Source organism: Stegostoma tigrinum, chromosome 2 (genome assembly GCF_030684315.1).
Source record: "Stegostoma tigrinum isolate sSteTig4 chromosome 2, sSteTig4.hap1, whole genome shotgun sequence".
Lineage (NCBI taxonomy): Eukaryota > Metazoa > Chordata > Chondrichthyes > Orectolobiformes > Stegostomatidae > Stegostoma > Stegostoma tigrinum.
Genome location: NC_081355.1, coordinates 107,076,759 through 107,100,419, shown reverse-complemented (window position 1 = coordinate 107,100,419; position 23,661 = coordinate 107,076,759). Strand labels below are relative to the sequence as shown.

Sequence of the window (23,661 nt, the reverse complement as noted above, 5' to 3'; positions counted from 1 at the left end):
AGGCATTTGATAAGGCGCCACACAAAAGATTATTAACAGGGTAAGATCACACAGAGTTAGAGCTAACAAATTAGTTTGGACAGAGGATTGACTAACCAGCAGAAGGCACAGTCAGGAAAAATGGATCTTTTTCTGTTGACAAGATGTAACTAATGGGGTGCCACAGGGTTCAATATTTGGGCCCCAACTATTTACAATCTATATTTGTGACCTGGATGCAGGAATAGAATGCACTAAAGTCAAATTTGTGGATGACACTAAAATAGGTGGGAAAGTATGTTACAACAAAGAAATAAGAAATTTACAAGTGGATAGATAAATGGGACTAAATTTGGCAGATGGAGTTTAACCTGGATAAATGTGAGGCTATCCATTCTGATCAGAAGAATGAAAAGACTAACATTTTCCAAATGACAGGTATTAAGTTAATTGGCCTGCAGTTACCTGTTCTTTTTTTGGTCTCCCTCACTTTCTGCATAAGGTGCTATACTTGTAGTTTTCAAATTATTTGGGACTTGACTGGAATCTATGGATTTTTGGAATATTGATACCTATACATCTATTATTTCCAATAAAATCCCAGAAATAAAACCCATCACGTCCGGGGACCCAATAGTCTTTAATTGCTTTAGTTTTGCGAATACTTTTTCTCTAATTGTGTTTATTTCTTCCCCTTTTAGCCACTGTATAATTCAGTATTTTTGGAATTCTATTTAGTGTCCTCAATTGTGAAGATTAATGCAAAATATTTTTTCAATCCCTCTGCTATTTCCTGCCTCCACATTAATAGTACTCCAGCCTCATTCTCTGGAGGCCTATATGCACTATTTTTCTACATATAAAGAAACTAACAATCCAATTTATGTTACCTGTTAGTTTTCCTTCTTCGCTTATTTTCTCCCTTTTTGTCATCTTTTGTGGGCTTTTAAAACCTTCCTAATCCTCTGAATTACCGTTAGGCCTTTACCACTTAAAAATATGACTTCCAGTAAAATAACAATCGATAAGTAGATTTGAAAAAAAAGCTGTATGGATGAGTAGCATTTTTGGCAGTCATTTTACCTCTTCAGCTGTTATCTTAGTGACCTGAAGTACTTCAATCAATGATTCATCCTCCACCAGAGAACCTTCAGTACTTGTTAGACGAAATAACAAGTTATCTTCCAACTCCTGCATTCTCCGTTTGTTCGATGTAACTTCTTCCATCAATTGCACTCTCTCTGCTTCCAGTTCCTAGAACACAACAGCAATCAAACGTGCTAATCATCTGGAAATTCTCGGCAACATATAGTTTCTTTCCCTTTCCCAGCAACCCATGCTAGAGTGTGTTTTCATGAATTATCCTACCACCAGCTAGTGTTTACAGTGCTTCCTATAATGCTTCCTATAACTTTCGATTAATAGCAATTACAAGTGGGAACTTTAGGTGATATTTTCCGTTCAGCCAAGAAAATGAGAGCGGCTACAACTCTTCACTGTTTTTATTACCTATCTGAATTGGAAGCATAAGAAGTGAAGTGTAGGACCATGCTGCTGTGTATTGCTTAACATCATACGAAGCTTATTGTTATACATTGACAGGGCAAGGATTTGGACAGCCAATTTTAAGAATAATTGTAACTTTAATTTTAAATTAACATGCCATTCTCCAGAAAGAAATCCATTTTCACGCGTGTGCTGGAGTAATTTTTTTTTGAATTTCTAATATTTTTATTAGCATCTATAATGCTGAAGAAGGGTCTAGGCCTGAAACATCAGCTTTCCTGCTCCTCTGATGCTGCTTGGCCTGCTGTGTTCATCAGGCTCTACACCTTGTTATCTCAGATTCTCCAGCATTGGCAGTTTCTATTATCTCTGGCATCACTAACTGTCTTCCTTGCCACAATTCCAACCCACTCCCTCCTCTTGGAATGTGAATAGAGGAGGTGGGATTGCTGCTTCAGCAGGGAGATGGGTGTGCCATAGAAAGGTTTCACCACTTGACCTTCCTGCCTCCTCCCTGAAAATATAATCCTTTGTTTCAATTTTTTGCCTCCTTGGGAAACAGGACAGTTCAGATGAATGCAGCATTGCGTCACCTTCTCCCTGACCCTGTGAGCATTGGTTGAATGACTGACGAAATTCACCTGTGGATGTATCTAAATACTTGTGTTCCACAGACATTTAGGACACTGCAGTATGCTGCACCAAGCACTGTAATGCACTTCTTGGCAATAGTTGTCAAGCTTTCCTAATTTAGAAATCATTTTATTCATCTTCTTATCACATTATCTAATGAAACTCATATCGCATAGCTTTGGATTTGTGCTGATTGCTTCCTGTCAAATTTCATTCAACATGACAATGCTGAGACAAATTGTGCAAATAAGGTGTATAAATCTTGAAAACTAATCTAATTACTTCAGCCAAAAATGATTAGAACAACATTGTCAAAAAGAATTAGTCAAAGTAAATTGCAATTTTAAAAGCGTTCATATTGCAAATTTAGAAGTACATTTTTAAGGACTCCTTCAGAATGAAAGTGTAAATTAACTTAACTGTTTCTTCAAAAACTTTGAAAAACTGCTAAACATTGGATTTTTAACTCCAAAGATGTATGGCACCAACCATAATCCGAAGAGACAGTAGGAACTGCTGATGTTGGCGTTTGGGATAACACAGTGTGGAGCTGGAGGAATGCAGCATGCTAGGCAGCATCGAAGGACCAGGAAAGCTGACGTTTCGGGTTTGTTACCCTTCTTCAGAAAATTTCTGTAGAAAGGTCCCGACCTGAAACGTCAGCTTTCCTGCTCCTCTGATGCTGCCTGGCCTACTAGAACCATAAGTTGAACAACAGTGCTATTGAGAAATATTTGAGGCACATATAAGTCGTCGGTGGATAAGCATATGGACATACATGGAATAGTGTAGGTTAGATGGGCTTCAGATCGGCATGACCAGGTCGGCACAACATCGAGGGCCGAAGGGCCTGTACTGTGCTGTAATGTTCTATGTTCTATGTACATACGCAAAAGGTATACATGTGCATTCTGACTACCCCACAGCTTAATTTACAGAATTATTCTGGATTTAGCCTTTAAATTATACATTTCTAGAAGGTGACTTTTCAGTTGTCTCCTTGCTAGTCACCTCCTGACTAAAATGTTTCACTGTTTTTTTGACTGCTCTCCCATGTTGCACTGTCTATAGATTTCAGATCATCCAAATCTCTGCTGTCCACACCCAAGCTTTTACAAGTAGGTGTCACCAATCATTTCTCTCCTTGTTGACTGAAAATGTCTCCAGTGCTTTCAATTTAGAGTTATTTATCATTTAGGATTACAATCTTTTCATTGCCTTGAGCCAGATGTGCATGGTTTCACTTGGGAAGAAACACAGCTGGGACTGCAGAAAAGTGCATGTTGAGTGACATGCCTGGACAGCCTATCTCCCATGTTCATCCATTCTCAAAAGAGATAGTGAAACAGTTTTTCTTCTTTTCAGATCATCACAGTATGTTTTAACATGAGTGTATCTGTGTTCATTAAGGTAAGACATGACACTGCTATGATTGGAAGAAATAACTAACTGCCATTAAGCCCTATGTTTCTCAGGTTGTTGACAGCTTGCCAATTTGCAAAAATAAGTAAAAGTTCAACATCTTACCATGAGAAAAAGTCTTCAGATGAATTGAAAAAGTTCATGGAATGGATAAAATGAAAGAGTATATTTTTACAGTATTAAAATTATAATGTAATATGATAACAATGCTTAATGCTGGACTTTTTTTTCTTTCAATTTTGTACCAAATACTTAAGTATCTGCACCTAGGTATCTTGTACCTAAGACAGCATCATAAGCAGCAACATTGCAAACTTTTCATTTGAGTGCACATGACAATAAAGCTGATTCATTCATTCATTCTTTCAATTTTTTAAAGGTTTTCCCATTACTTCTATGTATTCCATCTTGGCAATATATGTTGAGATGTCAATTATCAAGTAACTACTTCCTTTGGCAGAGTTATTGTTATTGTTGTTGTCTCTTAGCAGCAATTCAACAGCCTAATTATTTTATCAATACTTCCATTTAGGGTGCTGGTTTGAAGAATCAGGGAGTCCATTTGGGGAGTTCTATGGGCTATTCAACAGCTTCCAATCATCATAATAAAGCTTGTAAGATTTGTTTATCAAGTGAAGTTGTCGACTTGCTTGCCAAGCTGGCTTGTTTTTGCTCAGACGTTTCTTCATCATACTAGGTGACACAATCAGTGGAACCTCTGATGAAGCAATGTTATTCTACTCCGCTTGGAATTTATACTGTCTGGTCTGTTATGGTGAGTACATTCATTTCCGGTTTTGATCTGTGTGGGTTTATACATGGAGTCCAATTCTATAAGTAGAGGTAGACGATGGCCTAGTGGTATTATCACTAGGTTATTAATCTAGAAGGCCGGCTGATGTTCTGGGGACCCAGGTTCGAATTCCGCCAAGCAAAATTAAGAATCTATTGATCACCGTGAAATCATTGCCGATTGTCGGAAAAACCCACCAGGTTCATGAATGTCCTACAGGGGAAGAAATCTGCCAACTGCATCTGGTCTGGCCTATATGTGACTCAAGACCCATGTGGTTGACTCTCGACTGCCCTCTGAAATGGCCTAGCAAGCCATTCAGTTGTACCAATCGCTACAAAGACTCAAAGAAATGAAACTGGGCGGATCACCTGGCATTGACCTAGGTGTTGGAAAAAACAACATCAGAAATAGCCCTGTCGACCCTGCAAGGTCCTCCTCATTAACATCTGGGCGTTAGTGCCAAAATTGAGAAATCTGGCTCACAGACTAGTAAAGCAACAGCCTGACATAGTCATATTCACAGAATCATACCTTACAGACAATGTCCCAAACACCACCATCACCAACACTAGATATGTCCTGTCTCATTGGCAGGACAGACTGAGCAGAGGTGGTGACACAGTGGTATACATTCGGGAGGGTGTTGCGCTAGGAGTCTTCAACATTGACTCCAGACCCCATGAAGTCTCATGGCTTCAAGTTAAACATGGACAAGGAAACCTCCTGATGATTACCAAATCCGTCCTTCCTTAGCTAATTCTTTTATGTTGAACAACACTTAGAGGAAGCACTGAGGATGGCAAGGGCACAAAATGCACTCTGGGTGGGGGATTTCAATGTCCACCACCAAGAGCGGTTCAGCAGCAGTACTATGATCGAGCTGGTCAGGTCCTCAAGGACATAGTTGTTAGACTGGATCTGCGGCAGGTGGTGAGGGAACCAACAAGAGGTAAAAACACACTTGACCTCATCCTGGCTAATCTGCCCGACTGCAGTTGCATCTGTCTATAGCGGTATCGGTAAGAGTGACCATCGCACAGTTCTTGTAGAGACGAAGCCCTGCCTTAACATTGAGAATAACCTGCATTGTGTTGTGTGGCACTATCATGGTGCTAAATGGGACAGACTTTGCACAGACCTAGTAACTCAAGACTGGGCATCCATGAGGTGCTGTGGGCCATCAACAGCAGCAGCATTGTACTCTAGCACAGTCTGTAACCTCATGGCCCGGCATATCCCCCATTCAACCATTACCATCAATCCAGGGGAGCAACCCTGGTTCAATGAGGAGTGCAGGAGGACATGACTGGGCCAGCACTAGGCATACCTGAAGATGAGATATCAACCTGGTGGAGCCACCAAACAGGACTACTTGCAAACAAAACAGAGAAAGCAGCAAGTAATAGGCAGAGCTAAGCAATCCCACAACCAACAGATCAGATCTAAGCTCTGCAATCCTGCCACATCCAGTCATGAATGGTGGTGGACAATTAAACAACTCACTAGAGGAGGACCCACAAATATCTCCATCCTCAATGTTGGAAGAGCCCAGCACATCAGAGCAATAGATAAGGCTGAAGCATTTGCAGCAATCTTCAGCCAGAAGTGCCAAGTGGATGATCCATCCTGGTCTCCTCCAGTGGCCCCCAGCAGTACAGATACCAATCTTCAACTAATTCAATTCAGTCCACGTGATATCAAGAAATGGTTGGACACATTGCATACTGTGAAGGCTATGGGCCCTGACAATATTCCGGCAACAGTACTGAAGACTTGTGCTCCAGAACGTGTCACTCCCTTAGCCAAGCTGTTCCAATACAGTTACAACACTGGTATCTACCCGACAATGTGGAAAATTGCCCAATTTGTCCAGTACATAAAAAGCAGGACAACTCCAACCTGGCCAATCACCACCCCACCCGTCTAGTCTCGATCAGTGATGGAAGATGTCATTGACAATGCTATCAAGCAGCACCTGCTCAGCAATAACCTGCTCAGTGACGCCCAGTTTGGGTTCCACCAGGGCCACTCAGCTCCTGATCTCATTACAGCCTTAGTTCAAATATGGAAAAAGCTGAATTTGAGAGGTAAGGTGAGAGTGACATCTCTTGATATCAAGGCTGCATTTGACCAAGTGTGGCATCAAGGAGCCCTAGCAAAACTGGAACCAATGGATATCAAGGGGCTAACACTCCAGTGGTTGGAGACATACCTGACAAATAGGAAGATGGTCGTGGTTGTGGGAGGTCAATCATCTCAGCTCCACGACATCTCTGCAGGAGTTCCTCAGGGTAGTGCCCTCGGCCCAACCATCATCAGCTGCTTCATCAATGGCCTTCCCTCCATCATAAGGTCAGACAGGATATGTTCGCTGACGATTGCACAATGTTCAGCACTATTTGTGGCTCCTCAGATACTGAAGCAGTCCATGTTCACATGCAACAAGATCTGGGCAATACCCAGGCTTGGGCTGACAAGTGGCAAGTGACATTTGCGTCACACAAATGCCAGGCTATGACCATCGCCAATAAGAGACAATCTAACCACTGTCCCTTGGCATTCAATGGTGTTACCATCACTAAATATCGCACTATCAACATCCTGGGGGTTACCATTAACCAAAAACTCAACTGGACTCACCACCTTAACACAGTGGCTACAAGAGCAGGCCAGAAGCTTAGAATACTGCAGCAAATAATTCACCTCCTGGTTCCTCAAAACCTGTCCACCATCTACAAGGCACAAGTCAGGAATGTGATGGAATACTCCCCACATTCCAGGATGAGTGCAGCCCCCAATAACACTCAAGAAGCTTGACACCATCCAGAGCAAAGCAGCCCACTTGATTGGCACTGTATACACAAGCATTCACTCCCTCCATCACTGATGTTCAGTAGCAACGGTGTGTACTATCTACAAGATGCACTGCAGAAGTTCACCAAAGATCCTCAGACAGCACCTTCCAAACCCACAACCACTTCCATCTAGAAGGACAAGGGCAGCAGAAATAATGGGAACACCACCACCTCCAACTTCCCCTCCAAGTCACTCACCATGATGAGTTGTAAACATATCGCCAATCCTTCACTGTCACTGGGTCAAAATCCTGGAATTTCATCCCTCATAGCATTGTGCGTCAACCCACAGCAGGAAGAATGCAGTGGTTCAAGAAGGCAGCTCACCACCACCTTCTCAAGGGCATATAGGGATGGGCAAGAAATGCTGGCTAACCAGTGACACCCATATCCCACAAATGAATAGAAAAAAAAGTTTAATAAAATGTGAGGCTGGATGAACACAGCAGGCCAAGCAGCATCTCAGGAGCACAAAAGCTGACGTTTCGGGCCTAGACCCTTCATCAAAAAGTTTGTTGATTGAAGCATGTGTGGAGACCATGCCTCTAGGAATTCCCATGTGTGTCTATGTTTGGCTTGGGCTACTATGGTTACTTTGTCCCAGTTAAACTGATGGCCTTCATTGTCTCAGCGTACTGATATTAAGGGGTGTTCATCATGCCGTTTGACTGCCAGCTGATGTTCATGCACTCTGATGGCTAGTTTTCTTCCTCTTTGTCCAAAGTATTGTTTGAGGCAGTCATTGCATGGTATTTTGTAAACTATGTTCATTCTGCATGTTGTGGGAATGGGTTTTATCAAGTGGATATTCGGTCAGGGGATGTGTGTGAGGTGAGTGCGAGCATGGGGATGGTGGTAAGGGAGTGAGAGGGTGAGGGGATTTTAATTTGATCTGAAGGTATAGACTTCTTCAAGTGTAACTCAAATTTCATCTCTAATTCCAATGGAAGGTATTGGACAATGCTCTTTGATAGACATGGGCCTAAACTCTGGAGTATACAAGCCTAGCCTGTCTAGACGTTCCTCAGACAGCAACCCAATCATTCCAGGTATTAATCCAGTAAACTTTCTCTGAACCACTTCCAATGCATTAAAATCCCCCCTAAATACAGTGACCTGTACTATACAAAATACTCCAGATACATCTCATCAATACCCTGTATACCTAAACTATAACCACACTCTTCTTGCATCCAATTCCCTTTGCGATAAAACATAACATTCTATTCACTTTCGTGTGTATTTAATTAGCCATTGTTCTATCCACTCATAATTTCTTTAAGTCCTTCAATATTGTTTGAGTTGCTTTGTTCCACTTCCCCTTTACATTTGACGTAATTTATTCATTTAACTAATTGCCAGAGCATTTCTATAATCTCAGTCTATAGTCATTAACTCGGGAGCGCAAATTGAAAATCATCATCAGAAGGAAAGAAGGAGAGGTCATTTTTGAAAAAAAAAACTGATTTGGTGTATTCCCAGAAAACAATAATGAAAGCAGCATTCACATGGCTTTTAAAATAGAGTTTTTACAGAGATAATTTTTTAAAAGAGTGTGAAGAATGAGGACAATTATTTCATAAAGCTGGTGCAGTCAAGATATGATTAGTGAATTATATAATCATATCATTTTATACTGATAGCTAGCTTTAACCGCAATGTATAATCTATGCCAGAAAGCTTCAAAAGGGTCCTCAACTGGAAAGGGAATTTATTCTATTTCCACAGAAATTGCTTCAATCTACGTCATATGCCCCAGCAAACAACCTGCATAGGGATATTATTTTAAAGGTGAAGCAGTAAAAGTTAACATCAATAATTCAGCTAACCAGAGAATAAAAGACTATAGCTCAAACATTACAATCTGCAGGTGTAGAAACTTGCAGAAAGTTGCGCATATGCTTTTGACAATGGTTCAGTTCGGCTGGTATTGTGCTGCGCATTGACATTCCAAACAGTGCTAGTGTTAACAGAATAGTGACTCAAATTTTTAAGTTCCCATTTTCCACTCTTTAATAATGTGGAGGAGATGACCTTCCCATAAAAGAAAGAAAAAGAACCAATTTGGGTTGTTCTCCCAGCCTTCCAGTTAATAATTCATAGAATCATAGAATCCCTGCAATTTGCATGCAGGCCTTTAGGCTCATCGAGTCTACAGCAACCCTCTGTAAAACATCCCACACAGGTCGGCCTGCTACTCTATTACCTTCCATATCCCATGGCTGATCCACATAGACTGCACATTCCTGGACTCTATGCACAATTCAGCATGGCCAATCCACCTGATCTGCACATCTTTGGGCTGTGGGAGGAAGCCACAGCACCCAGAGGAAACCCACGCAGACATGGGGAGAATGTGCAAACTCCATACAGACAGTCGCCCAAGGCCAGAATTGAACACGGGCCCCAGAAACAGTGCTAACCACTGAGCCACATGCCACCCCATGTTAATTCACAAGCACAATATACAAAAGTTTGCACCATACTGATTATTTCTTTCATCTAAGGAATGACTCGGAGAGCATGAAACTCCAAAAATTAAAAAGAAAATACCAGATGTATTACTAACCCTGAAATTTGCCATATATATGAGAAATATAATAATTTACATGTGTAGTATATATTTTCTAATTTAACTTATTTTTGTAATCATTCAGAAATGTTATTATACATCTCTGGAGCAGGTCAGACTTTAACTCGGGCCTCCCAGTCCAGGAATAGGGACACTACCACTGCACTGCATGTCTAATATAAAAAGATGAAACACTATATTGAAAATAATTGTAAACGCTGCAACTTGTTTCTTTATTCAGTTGATGTTTCTGTCAACCGACTTCATGTAAATTGTATTTGTTTATTGTCAACAGCTGCTTTTCTGTTTGTTAACTTGACCTACCTGTTTCTCAATGAGGATAACTCGACCGAGAAGCTGGTCTTCGAGACCTCGCATTGTAACAGTGAAATCGATTATGGCAGTTTTCGCACTGATCTCAGGAGTGTAAGCAGGATTTGCCAGTTTTGTGGTGATGTATAAGGTAAATCCCAACATCACATCAATTTCTTTGTCACCGACCTTTACCTAGCATCGAAGAAAAGGGCACAATACATTTAGTTCTTCTTTTGATTTTTCATAATTTTAAAATGCGACAGAATAAATGCTCTCTTGTAAAAAAGCGATTTTTGGCTTTGGTGTGTCCACCTATACTGAGTCTGAAAGTATTTATATAACAATACACCATATTTTGAAAGACATTTGAGAAAATATAATGTGTCATGATAACATAATCTTTAACATAGAGAAAAAAACTTCCAATCTAATTGTAATGGATGGTGTGTTCTTATATGAGCATAAATGGGACTGGCTTTGCTGGTTAATTATCGCTTGAAGGATTAAAATGTAAAAGCTAGATCTCTCCATTATTCAGTCTGTGTTCTGTTCAGAAACCCAGTACAAATGCAGCCCACTATTGGTCTTGAAAGCCACGTTATAATCTTGCAAAGAAGTTTTATGCACAGTCCAAAATATACTCATAGATGTTTCCGGCACAAAATACGGTTATTTAGTTCATCATGTTGTGCCAGGCCAAAAAAATCCCGATACACTAATCGGTTTTCCCACTTTTGGCCTATAGCTTTGGAGGCGATAACAACACAAGTGAATATCTAAATACTGCTTAAACATTCCAAGAGCTTCTGGCTGAAACATCCTTTCAGGCAGTTAGCTCCAGTCTCCCATCACCCTCTGCCTTAAATAGGCGGCTCCTTACTCTGAGATTATGTTGTCTAGTCCTAGACTCTCCTAAAAGGGAAAACAACAACCATTCTACATTTGCTCTGTCAAGATCGCTTAGAATTTTGTATACCTTATTTAGGTCTCCTGTCATTCTCCTCAACTCCTGTGAGCACAAGCCCAACCTACTTAAATTCTACTCCACACCCAAGGTCAACTTAGTGAGCCTTCTCTGGACTGCCTCCAATGTCAGTATATCCATCAGATAAGAAGACCAGAATTATTCTCAGTATTCCAGCTGTAGTCTAATTTGTGCCATGCACAGTTTTCACAAGACTTCTCTATTTTTAAACTCAATTCCCTTTGAAATAAGGCTAAAATTCCATTTGAATTCCCTATTATGTGCCAAAATTTGGATGTTAGCTTTTTCGTGATTAATGCATTAAGACCAATCCAAATTCCTTTGTGTGGCAGCTTTATGCAGTCTTTCCCCATTAATTAATATTCAGCTTGACTCAACATATAAAATCAGCTCCCAAAGGATCAGCATTTGGATGCAGAGAAGAGAACCAGCTCTTCAGTTTGACCAGCACTACCTTTAAAGTAAGTTATATGGATACAATACAGACAACTATAGCTGGGCACTGAGTGAGGTCTACAAACAGGCCCATCTGAAAATACAAATCCAAAATTTGATCAGCCAAATTTTCATTCAGTTTTGGAGCTGCAACCACAGATGGGCATTCCTGAGGTTTCATGGTACATGTGAGCGTGCAAACCACCTGGCTTTGACCCATCTCCAGGAAATTCTCCCCTCAGCGAGTTTGGATTAGAAGGCAGATCTACCTGTTTGCTAGCAGTGAATAGATGATTAACCTGCCCATTTATGGCATTTGTTAGAAGCCATCTTTAATTTTCCAGGTGGTAGGCAGATTCTCTCACAGAGGTCAAAGCCTGGCCAATAAACAGAAGTGGCCTTCTGGAAGCAGACAACAAGGATTGGCGGGGAGATGACAGGCAAAGGTTATAAATGGCTCATTCACTTATCACCCTCTCCTGTCCCTCAGCTACAAATGTCAGATGGCTGCAACCATGGGCATAGGCTGCCTTGTGGAAGGGTTCCCCCTACACTTTGCTGGTCTGGTTATCGCATTTCTGTTTTAGACTTTGGAAAGTTCTTTGTAGAGTATCTTCATCTTGATAAACCTTCTTTGTTTCCTCTTTCCATTAGCAGCTCCAGTTCTGATGATAGGCTTGGTAATCCTTCAATGCTGGAGGAGCTACTATTTGTTCTTCAGCTCTACTGGATGCAGTTACTTAATTAGTCATTCTCTCTGAAATCACTCACTGGATCCCAGTACCAACATGTATAGGTTCCTGGCTTGCACATCCTAGATATGATGGGGTCAGAGATAACACAGCGTGGAGCTGGAGGTACATAGCAGGCCACGCAGCATCAGGGGAGCAGGAAAGCTGATGTTTCGGGTCGGGTGCCTTCTTCAGAAGATACATATCACTGTGTTAACTCTGACTCCAGTTTCAGCAGTTCTTACTATTCCAAAATGGGATCAGGGTCCATTACTAATTCTATTGTTAATGGTTTCATTATTTGAATATATCACTTACCTAGCAATAAGAAGGTCCTACTGTGAGTAAACAGTATATTCGATTAACAGTAAACAGTTTTCAAACCTGATCTTACTTTGTAAGTCGATCCCGATTTAATAAAATTTTTTTCCAAAACATTATCAAGTGCAGGATCCAACTCTTCTCCTACATCCTCCATAAGTAGAGGGCGACCAAGAGACAGACAGTCCTCTAGGTGGGTTCTGAAGTACTTATGATTTAATGATGTTATCTGCAGGCACAAAATTAGATTAATCAATTAGCTCAGTGAAAAATATTAGTTAAGATTAAGAAGAAACAAAAGCCACAATTTGTCTTTTGGTTCAGCAAGTGATTTCAAAAGCACCAAAAGAACACTTCACAAAATACAAGATTGTGAGAAACACTGCATAGGCTTTTTTCAAACACATTCCTTTGGACTCTCTTTCTCAATTTCACATCAATTTGTCTGACACCTTCAACAGGTAACCATAACTAGTGAAAATGTTGTACATTTGTACATGAAGATTCAATGTTACTTCCTGCAGCCCAATTTTATAAGCATTACATTGACAGAAACACAAGGAAGTGAATATAGGTCTCTCGTGAATTAAGTAGCCCATTTCGTTGCAAGTGAATCATAGAATTGTGCAGCACAGTCAGAGACCATTTTCCCACTTAGGTATGTGCTAACTAAGTCAAGAAGTTTTTATAATCCTTCATTGGGGTATTAGAGTATCTGTTATTGCATACAAATGATCGATAGATATGATTTGATAGCCATTACAGAGAAATGGCTGCAGGTGACATAGATCGCAACATATATATTGAAGGTTGCAGTGAATTTAGGAAGGACAAGAAACTACAAAAAAGTATACATGTCAGTCTGTTAATGATGAAATCAGTTCAGTAAAGTAGCTTGACCTGAGTTCAGGAAACTGAACCAAAAAGGGACTTGAGAGTCTGAGTTCAGAATTCATTTAATGTTAACATGCAGGTTCAGTCAGCATTTAAGAAGTTAAATGTAATGTTAACATTCATTTCAAGAGGACAATAAAACAAGAGCAGAGAGTTCTACTGACGCTGTATAAGGGTCTGTTCAGACTGTGTTTGGAACATTGTGAGCCGTTTTGGACTATGTATCTAAGGAAGAATGTGCTGGCATTGGATGGGTCCAGAGGAGGTTAACAAGAATGACCCCGAGGATTAAGGGCTTGTCATATGAGTAGCGATTGAGGACTTTGCATCTGTACTCACTGGAGTTCAGATGGATGAGGGGGGTTCTCATTAAAACTTACAGAATACCGAGAATCTTGGATAGAGCGCACGTGCAGAAGATGCTTCCACTAGTAGGAGAGACTGGCACCCAAGGGCTCAGCCTCAGAGTGAATGCACAACCATTAAGAACTGAAATAAAGAGGAGTTTCTTCAGCAAGAGGATGGTTAATTATGGAACTCATTGCTGCAAGGGCTGCCAAGGCCAAGTCATTTCATGTATTAACAAGAGAGATGGACAAGTTCTTGATTGGTAAGGGGATCAAGGGTTACAAATAGAAGGCAGGAGAATGGGTTGAGACCAGTGGTTTTATAGACCAGTGAGCCTTGTGTCGGTTATAGGTAAAGTTTTCAAAAGGATTATAAGAGATAGGATTTATAATCATCTAGCAAGCAACAATTTGATTGGAGATAGTCAACATGGATTTGTCAAGGGCAGGTCATGTCTCACAAACCTCACTGAGTTTTTTGAGAAGGTGACCAAGCATGTGGATGAGGGTAGGGCAGTTGACATGGTGTATATAGGCTTCAGTAAAGCCTTTGATAAGGTTCCACATGGTAGGCTACTGGAGAAAATTCAGAGGCATGGGATTGAGGGAGATTTAGCAGTTTGGATTAGAAACTGACTTTCTGTAAGAAGGCAACAAGTGGTGGTTGATGGAAAATATTCAGTCTGGAGCCCGGTTACTAGTGGTGTGCCTCAAGGATCTGTTTTGGGACCACTGCTGTTTGTCATTTTTATAAATGACTTGGATGCAGGTATCGGTGGATGGGTTAGTAAGTTTGCAGATGACACTAAAGTCAGTGGAGTGGTGGACAGTGTGGAAGAATGTTGCAGGTTGCAGGGAGACTTGGATAAACTGCAGAATCGGGCTGAAAGGTGGCAAATAGAGTTCAATGCAGGTAAATGTGAGGTGACTCACTTTGGGAAGAATAATAGGAAGGCAGAATACTGGGTCGATGGAAAGATTCTTGGTAGTGTGGATGTGCAGAGGGATCTTGGTGTTCATGTATATAGATCCCTGAGAGTTGCCACCCAGGTTGATAGTGCTGTTAAGAAGGCATACGGTAAGTTAGATTTTATTGGTAGAGGGATTGAGTTCCGAAGCCGTGATGTCATGCTGCAACTGTACAAAATGCTAGTGCGGCCTCATTTGGAATATTGCGTACAGTTCTGGTCACCCCATTATAGGAAGGATGTGGAAGCATTGGAAAAGGTGCAGAGGAGATTTACCAGGATGTTGCCTGGTGTGGAGCGAAGGACTTATGAGGAAAGGCTGAGGAACTTGGGTCTGTTCTCATTGGAGAGAAGAAGGCTAACAGGGGATTTAATAGAGACATACAAGATAATCAGAGGATTAGATAGGGTGGACAGTGAGAGTCTTTTTCGAAGGATGATGATGTTAGCTTGAACGAGGGGGCATAGCTGCAAATTGAGGGGTGATAGATTTAAGACAGATGTCAGAGGCAGATTCTTTACTCAGAGAGTAGTAAGGGCATGGAACGCCCTGCCTGCCAATGTGGTTAACTCAGCCACATTAGGGGCATTTAAACAGTCCTTGGATAAGCATATGGATGATGATGGGATAGTGTTGGGGAATGGGCTTAGATTAATTTACAGGCCGGAGCAATATCGAGGGCCAAAGGGACTGTTGTGTGCTGTATTTTTCTATGTTCTATGTTCTACGTAACACATCAGCCATGATCGAATGGTAGAGCAGAATTGATGGACCGAATAACCTAATTCAGCTCCTGTAACTTATGATCTTATGGTGAGTAGTGCTAAGTCAGTTAATAATATATGATGAGATTGGAATATCTGGCGAAATCTGGTGTGGCTGAAATGTGATTGAGGGATGGTGTTGCATGCAATACAGGTATTTCTGCTATAACACGTGTTTCATTAACACAAATTGGCTGTAACATGAATGATAAAAAGTGGGCACTGTTTGGATAACACGGACTTTCTATGGTACAGAATAATGATTTGCCTATAACGTGATTTTCTATTGTGCGACTGTCTATAGCATCAGATCACACAAGAACACAACTTTCGCATTATAGGAGAAATACCTGTTGTGAGATGTTGGACCATGAACCTTGATTGGAGGCGTGCCCAGTAGCAGAGATAGAGCGAATGTGAGGTAGCAGAGAGAAGATTGAGTCACTTACTATTACGGAACACAAAAAGACATTAACCATCATCCTGCGTTGCTAGCCGTTTTTCCAACATGGTTGGCATGGCGGTAAGTGGTTAGCAGTGCCGCCTCATAGAGCTAGGGTCCCCAGATTTGATTTCAGCCTTGGGTGACTGCCTGTGTAGAGTCTGCATGTACTCCCAGTATCTGCATGGGCTTTCTCTGGTTTCCTCCCATAGTCCAAAGATGTGCATATTAGGTGGATTCGCCATGGTAAATTATACTGTAGGGCCCAGGGGTCTGCAGGTTAGATAAATTTCCATACTTGGTAGATTAGTCATGGTAAATGGGCTGTTGCAGGAATAGGGTGAGATGTTTTTCAGAGGGTTGGTGCAGACTTGATGGGCTGAACATCTGCCCTCTATCGGCCCTATAGAGATTCTATGATTATTGACACTGCACGGACCCAGGTAGCAACATCTGATAGCAAGCTGGCAGAGTCTTGTGCTATCTGTGGGGGAGGGGGTGGGGGTGTGGGTGGCACGGTCCCTCAGTGGTTAGCACAACTGCGTCATGGCCACAGGGATCCTGATTTGATTCCAGCCTTGGGCGACTGTGGAATTTACACATTCTCCCCACATCTGTGAGGATTTCCTCCGGGTGCTCTGGTTTCCTCCCAAAGTCCAAGATGTACAGGCTAGGTGGATTGGCCATGGGAAATGCAGGGTTACAGTGACAGAGTAGGGAGTTGGGTCTGGGCAGGATGGTCAGTGTGGACTTGATGGCCGACTGGCCAGCTTCCACATGGCAGGGATCCTATGATTCTATGGCTCATCTTCCAGGGCCTCCAGATCCATGTAGCTGTAAAGAGGCACTACTTTCTCAGCCATATCGTTGAGCGATGTGCACAGCAGTTCCTCTCTTGCAGCCCTTGAACAAGTGCAGAACTGGGATTTAAATTTGGTGCCAATGGCACAAATTCTGGACAATTGTGGCAGCAGTGAGGACATCCGCCCTTGCAGAACATGAGACTGCCTGACAGCGGCACCATGGAGATGTGGCACATACATAAAGGGTGAGCTACAGAGAATCATATGAGATAACTCATTGCAGCTCATGAAGGGAATCCTTCCAACAAACTCCCAAAAACTGCCAGTCAGTCAACTTTTCTTTTAATTCAGTCCTTAGAGACTAATCACTAGGGAAGAATGGAAATACAAGAGAAAGATAGCCAGAGATATAAAAACAGATAACAAAAGATTCTATAGATTTTTAAAAAGCATTAACAAACTAAGCTGTGGTCCTATAGAAAGTGAGCCTGGTGAAATAATAATGGAAAATAAGTTGATGGCAGATAATTTGACCAGATATTGTGCATCTGCCTTCACTACTGATGATGTAAGTAACGACCAAGAAGCTATAAATCAGGAAATGGAAGGGAGGGAGATTACAATCAGCAGAGGAGTGGTACTAAGAAAATTGTTGGAGCTGTGGTTTTGATGCGCTTTGTCCGAGAGACAGAAAAGAAATGACTGGTGGGATAATTGAAGCATTGGTTTACCAAAATTCCCAAAATTTGAGGGAAGTTCCATTTGATTGGAAAGTTGAAAATGTAACAGTTCTATTGAAAAAGGGGGGAACAGAAAGCAGCAACCTACAGTCCAGTCACTTGATATCTTTCACAAGGAAAACATTAATTATTATTAAATAGACTATAACATGGTACTGAGCAAAATAAGTAAGGTGATCAGACAGAGGCAACATGGTTTGGTGTAAGGGAAAACATATTTAACCAATATCTTGGAATTCTTTGAAGAGAAATACTATAAATAAAAGGGAATCAGTGGTTATAATTTGCTAAAGTGCTACATTAAGGACTATCACAAAAACAAAAGCTCATGAGATCATTTTGGTATGAATAGAAATTTGGCTAGCTAGCTGAAAACAGAAAGCAGGCGTAAATGGATAATTTTCTGGTTGGCAAAATGTGACATATGATGCGTTACAGGGATCAGAGCTCACCTTGCAACATTTAACATTTTATATAAATGATGTGGATGAAGTTACCACAGGTATTGGTGCCAAATTTGCTGAAGACACAAAGATAGGCAGGAATGCCAGTTGAAACCTGAAGCTTTCTCCATACACCGCATGGACCGCACAACATCCTCAGGTAAGGCAAAGGGGAGGTGGGGTCTGCCTCCTAATCAACATCTCCTGGTGCTCAGACATGGCAACTCTGGTGAGCTACTGCTCCGCGGACTTTGAATATCCTTCAGAGAAATGTCGTCCTTTCTAGCTTCCATGCAGTCTACATACCAACCCTGGCTGAAGTGAAGAATGGTCTGGATGAAATTTACATCATTTCAAATGCTCAGGAGGCAAAATTCCCCAAGCCCTTATTCATCGTGGGTAGTAACTTCAACTAAGCCAACCTCAGCAAAGTGTTACCAAAATACCACGAACATGTCTCCTGCCCCACCAGAGGGCCAAACATCCCTGACCACTGCTTTACAACCGTCAAAGACACCTACCTCTACCCCTCCTGTTTACATTCCGGAAAATCAGAATGCAATGTAGAGTTCCTCCTCCCAGCTTACAAGCAGACGTTGAAATAAGAGGATGTTTCGCAGTAATACATTGCTGGTCTGAGGCAGGGGAAAAGCTTCTTATGGAGTGCTTAATTTTGGTGGAATTGACCATATTCAGGAATTCAACAGGCGGACAAGACAAATACGCTATCAATGTCACAGACTTCATTAGCAAGAGTGTGGGGGATGGCGTGCCAAAGAAGTCAATCCATGTGTTCACCAACCAGAAACTCTTCGATGAGCCAGGAAATCCACTGCCTACTCAAGACCAGGCATGCAGCATTCAAGCTGGTCCACCCAGACCAATATAGGAAATCCAGAAATGACCTCTGCAAAGGCATTAGAGATGTCAAGAGGCAGTACCACGCCAAGCTAGAGACCCAAACTAACCACCTGCTGCCTGTGGCAAGGCCTACACAATATAATGTGATACAAAACGAAGCGGAACAAAATAGCAGACAAAAATGCATCCCTTTCTGACAGGCTCAAAGCTGTCTATGCTCGGTTTGAGGAGAATGCCAGTGGTGTGGTGTCACCTGCCCCTACAGTCTCATATGCACATGTTCCCACTTTCACCATTGCAGATGTCAGATTGGTTTTTCTGAGAGCCAACCCAAGGAAAGTGATAGACCCCGATGGAGTCCCTGGCCGTGCACTTTGATCCTGTGTGGACCAGCTGGCTGAAGTATTCACCAACATCTTTAACCTCTCCTTACTAAAATGTGAAGTCCCCACCTGTTTCAAGAAGGTCACCACCAACCCAGTACCATCAAAAAACACACATGCAACGTGCCTCAATGTTTACTGCCCAGTGGCTTTGACCTCCATAATCATGAAGTGCTTCAAGAGGCTGGTCATGGCACACACCAACTCTAGCCTCCCAGCCTGCCTCGATCCCTGCAGTTTAGCTACTGGTCAAACAGGTCCATGGTAGACACCATTTCCTTCGCCCTACACTCATCCCTGGAACATGTGAGTAACAAGGACACCTACGTTAGGCTCTTACTCATTGACTACAGCTCCACCTTCAACACCATAATCCCTACCAAACTGATCTCAAAACCCTGAGACATGGGTCTCTGCTCTGCTGTCTGCAACTGGATCCTAAGCTTCATGACCCACAGACCACAATCAGTGAAGACAGATAACAGCACCTCTTCCACGATAATCTTCAGTACTGGTGCCTGCAAGGATGTGTTCTCACCCTCCTAACATACTCCCTGTACACCCATGACTGTGTAGTCAAATTCCATAAGAATGCCATCTGTAAGTTTGCAAATGACACCACTGTGGTAGGACAGATATCAAACAACAATGAGTCAGAATACAGGAAGGAGAAAGAGGGCTTGGTGTCATGGTACAATGATAACAGCCTCTCTCTCAATGTCAGCAAATAAAAATAATTGATCATTGACTTCAGGAAGAAAGTAGAAGGACACATGCCTTTCAACATCAATGGAGCTGAGGTGGAGAGGGTTGAGAATGTCAAGTTCTGAGGAGTGACAATAACCAACAACCTGTCCTGTACCTCCCACACAGATGCGATTGTCACAAAGGCATGACAATGCCTCTTCTTCCTCAGGTGGCTTAGGAAATTCAGCATGTCCATAAAGACCCTCATCAACTTTTACAGATGAATCGTAGAAAGCATCCTATCTGAGTATATAATGGCTTGAGATGGCAACTGCTCTGCTCAGGACTGTAAGACATACCAGAAAGATATGTGCATAGTCCACACCACGACGGAAGCCAACCTTTCAATTGTGGACTCTATTCACACAGCTTGTTGCTATGGAAATGCTGCCAATATCATCAAAGACCTCTCCCAGCCCAGTAATGCTCTCTTTCAACCTCTTCTGTCAGGGAGAAGATAAGAAGCTTGAACATACGCATGAACAGATTCAAGAACAGCTTCTTCCCTCATGTTATGAGATGCTGAATTGACCTCTCTAATTTCAAATAATGTTGACCTTGCTAATGTTGATTTTGCTTTGTGCACCTCCTGTGCAGCTGTAACTTATATGGCTTACTCTGTCTAAGCACCCTAAATGTACTGTTTGCTATGAATTGCCTGTACTGATTGCAAAACAAAACTTTTCACTCTACTTAGGTACTTGTGACTACATTAAATCAAATTAAAATGAAGACGGCATAAAGAAGCTACAAAGTAATATGTATATATACGCAATATATTATTATAGATATATATATAGGCTATTGATGAAAAATACACATTTGTATTTCATTGATCGAGACAATTTACAAGAATATCAATATAAGGGAAAACCAACTGCATGAGAGAAGAGAATTAATTTGTTGGCAATCAAGTGGCCTATGATTGATAGAGATGTTGTCATGGAGAAAGGAACCTTGAAGCAGAAGTTGATTGATTCTTGAGAACCAATAGTGTAGTAGGTTATTAGGAATAGGCAAAAATTTGTAATATTGGGTTTAACCATGATCTTACTGAATGATGGAACAGGTTTAAGGGGCCAAGAGGCTATCCGCTGCTCCTAATTTGTAAGTATGAAGACAGGAAAGGAAAGGAAATATAAGAAGGAAAGAATGGAAAGAAGTCTTGAAGAGCTTTATAACTCATGAACTACTTTCAGTGTGTAGTCACACTTGTAATGCAGGAACCAGAGGCATACTTTGCTCACAACATCAACCTTGTTTTTTTCACAATGGTGCTACGGTGCATTTTTCATATAATTCAGAGGGCAGATATGGGCTGGCTTTACTGCCTCATCCAACTAATAGCACTCCTGACAGTGTTGTATACCATCACTCAAGTAAGGCAGGAATGCTCTTCTTGCCTCTGCAACTGACCATTGGCAACCACCTTCCTACCACTTCTCCTTTGGCAAACTTGCAACTTATCCCCCTTCCCCAAGCAGGTGGAGTTACTGAGGTGATCCATTACCTGGAACTGGGGATTGCTGCTGAGGATCGGTTAGGGGCAGAGGCCATTTGCTGAAGCAGCAATATCTGGCTTTAGTCACAGCAGCATTTTGCAAGATCAGGAAGGGGTCAAAGACATCATTTTTCGCTTTTGGAGCTTTTTGTCCATTTGAAAGTCCCCCTGAGGTTTAGAAGATTCTTTGCCCAGGCTAGCCCTTTGCCAAGATTTGGGTGAGGGAGTACTTTAAATGGGTCTTGGGGTTCAACCTGCTGAGAGCTCTATTTTCCAGGTCCAGGTCGGAGGGGTTTCTGCCGGTGGAGGGGAGATGGCTGAAAGAGGGGTGGAATGTTTCAAGGGAAGAAGGAAGAATGAAAAGGCTGCTGGAGAATGGGTGGGAAAGGGAATGTTTTAAGAGAGGATGGTGAGTGGACGGGGCTTGCAAGGCCGTGTGTGGAAGAAAGTAACTACATGGTGAGGGAAGAATGAGACAGTGAGTTGGGGGGAAGGTCACTGGGGAAAAAGGAAGATGAAAGGGTTGATTGGGAGAGAGAGAAAGGGATATGGGGAGAGGTGAGCAACTGGAGTGAGAGAGTTGCTGCAAAGAGAGAGAATAGTTTTCAACCAGTCAGCAAATGAATACTGAGCTGACTGGGTGGCAGGACGATTTGAAATCACTGTTGGAAGGAATTCCTTAGAAATGAATGTGGAATCTCTAGCTTAACGCTGTTTCAGTTCAGTAGCTATGATATGGAGTAAAATGTAGTGCACAATATTATAGTAAACAATGTGTCAATTGTTGAATTCAAATCTGAGATGCAATAAAAAGGGCAGTAACTGCCAATTAGATGTTCCAGCTCTGTGCATAAGTGATGGAACAGCATTAGCTGTGACCTCACCAGTCTGAGGAAGATATATTCATGATGATGGATTGTTAAGATGATGGATTGTTGAGAGTGGAATTGCACATCAATTATTTGAAAAGATATTTGTCTTCAATTGTAGGGTCAATGGAAATTAGATCTTCTGTTGGGTGTTCTGGCTTTAAGTTTAACAAGGTGTTCAGAATTATTGAGGACATGGATTAATTCTTCTAATTGCATTTCTGTGTGAGTCCAAATGCCCCACATGTTAACACAATTACAAAACGTTTGTTCCTTTGTGATTGTAACAAAAACTGCAAAAAAGAAAACCCCTGTAATTCAAATTATAGTTTTTAAAGAAATCCCAAGAAGACCCCTCGAGAGATTAAATTATTTTGGCCCAATGAAGCAAGTCATTTGTGAATGTGAATGAAACATTGAATCATGTCTCCTGTGAAAAGTAAGGGCTGGATTTTCATCTCAGGCTGTGAAATGTGAGTCAATTCCTTTCATGGCTTCCAAAACATACATCCAACTTATGACGTGCTTTGACCAGGTGTTTTGTTTTTTATCGCACAACATTGGAGCTTGTACTGCTATTTGCAAATTCCTCAATGGAATACAGGAGAAGTACAGGTAGAGGTGGGGAAATGGACTTGGGGGCACAGAGGGTTGGGGAAGGGTATTAATTTCACTTCTTGGAGACTGAAGCCCGATATCCTAAATCTCATCTACACCTTCAGACACAACTCCTTTCCCCTCCATATACCTTTCATCATCACATACCCAACACACACTTATTCGAAGCCATTGAATAGCAATAGGAATTATGTTAAATGCAGATCAGTGAAAAGCTACTGCAAATCTTAATAGAAAAAACTGGTTAGTATTTCATTAACAATGCAACAGAAACAGTGTGGCCCAATAGAAAAAAATTAATCCCTTAAGTGGCCACTAAATTGTACAAACAATCAACCATGAGGGCAGAAATGATATCAAAAGCTCATTGTCTTATTACAAGCTCTTTTAACTGTCAGTCATTCCCCTGGGCAGTTATGTTAACAAATCATCCGCTGCGGTCCAGCCAGTCATAGCTTTTGGAACTCAAATCAGCATTCATAAATCCCACAGCTGTCAAAAACTTAGACTGCAGTTGCAAGACCCTGAAATTGTACTCTGAGATCGCGTTATATTTCATTTCAAAGCAGTTGCTTGTCAATCAATGGAGGGGGTGTGCAGATGCTTGTATCTTTTAAACGTTCAACAACAGGAGTTTTGCTTTCAAAGTCAAAGTTACATAGAGATTAGTGCCACCATATTAACTGTTTATCGATATTTCAAATGTAATATGCCACTTCTTGCAACAGAA

The 23,661-nt window shown here is 41.6% G+C and overlaps 1 protein-coding gene across 4 annotated transcripts in view; it reads right to left on the bottom strand.

The window, feature by feature from the left end:
* Positions 1-23,661, bottom strand: part of dnah5l (dynein, axonemal, heavy chain 5 like) — a 384,422-nt gene that overhangs the window by 93,947 nt on the left and 266,814 nt on the right. For all 4 annotated transcript variants that reach the window (XM_048552307.2, XM_048552297.2, XM_048552277.2 and 1 more), the window contains 3 exons: positions 12,624-12,779; positions 10,088-10,270; positions 1,063-1,233 (listed from right to left, as the gene is read on the bottom strand). In XM_048552307.2, the coding sequence (XP_048408264.2) occupies positions 1,063-1,233; positions 10,088-10,270; positions 12,624-12,779 (510 nt within the window). The remainder of the gene's footprint in view (positions 1-1,062; positions 1,234-10,087; positions 10,271-12,623; positions 12,780-23,661) is intronic.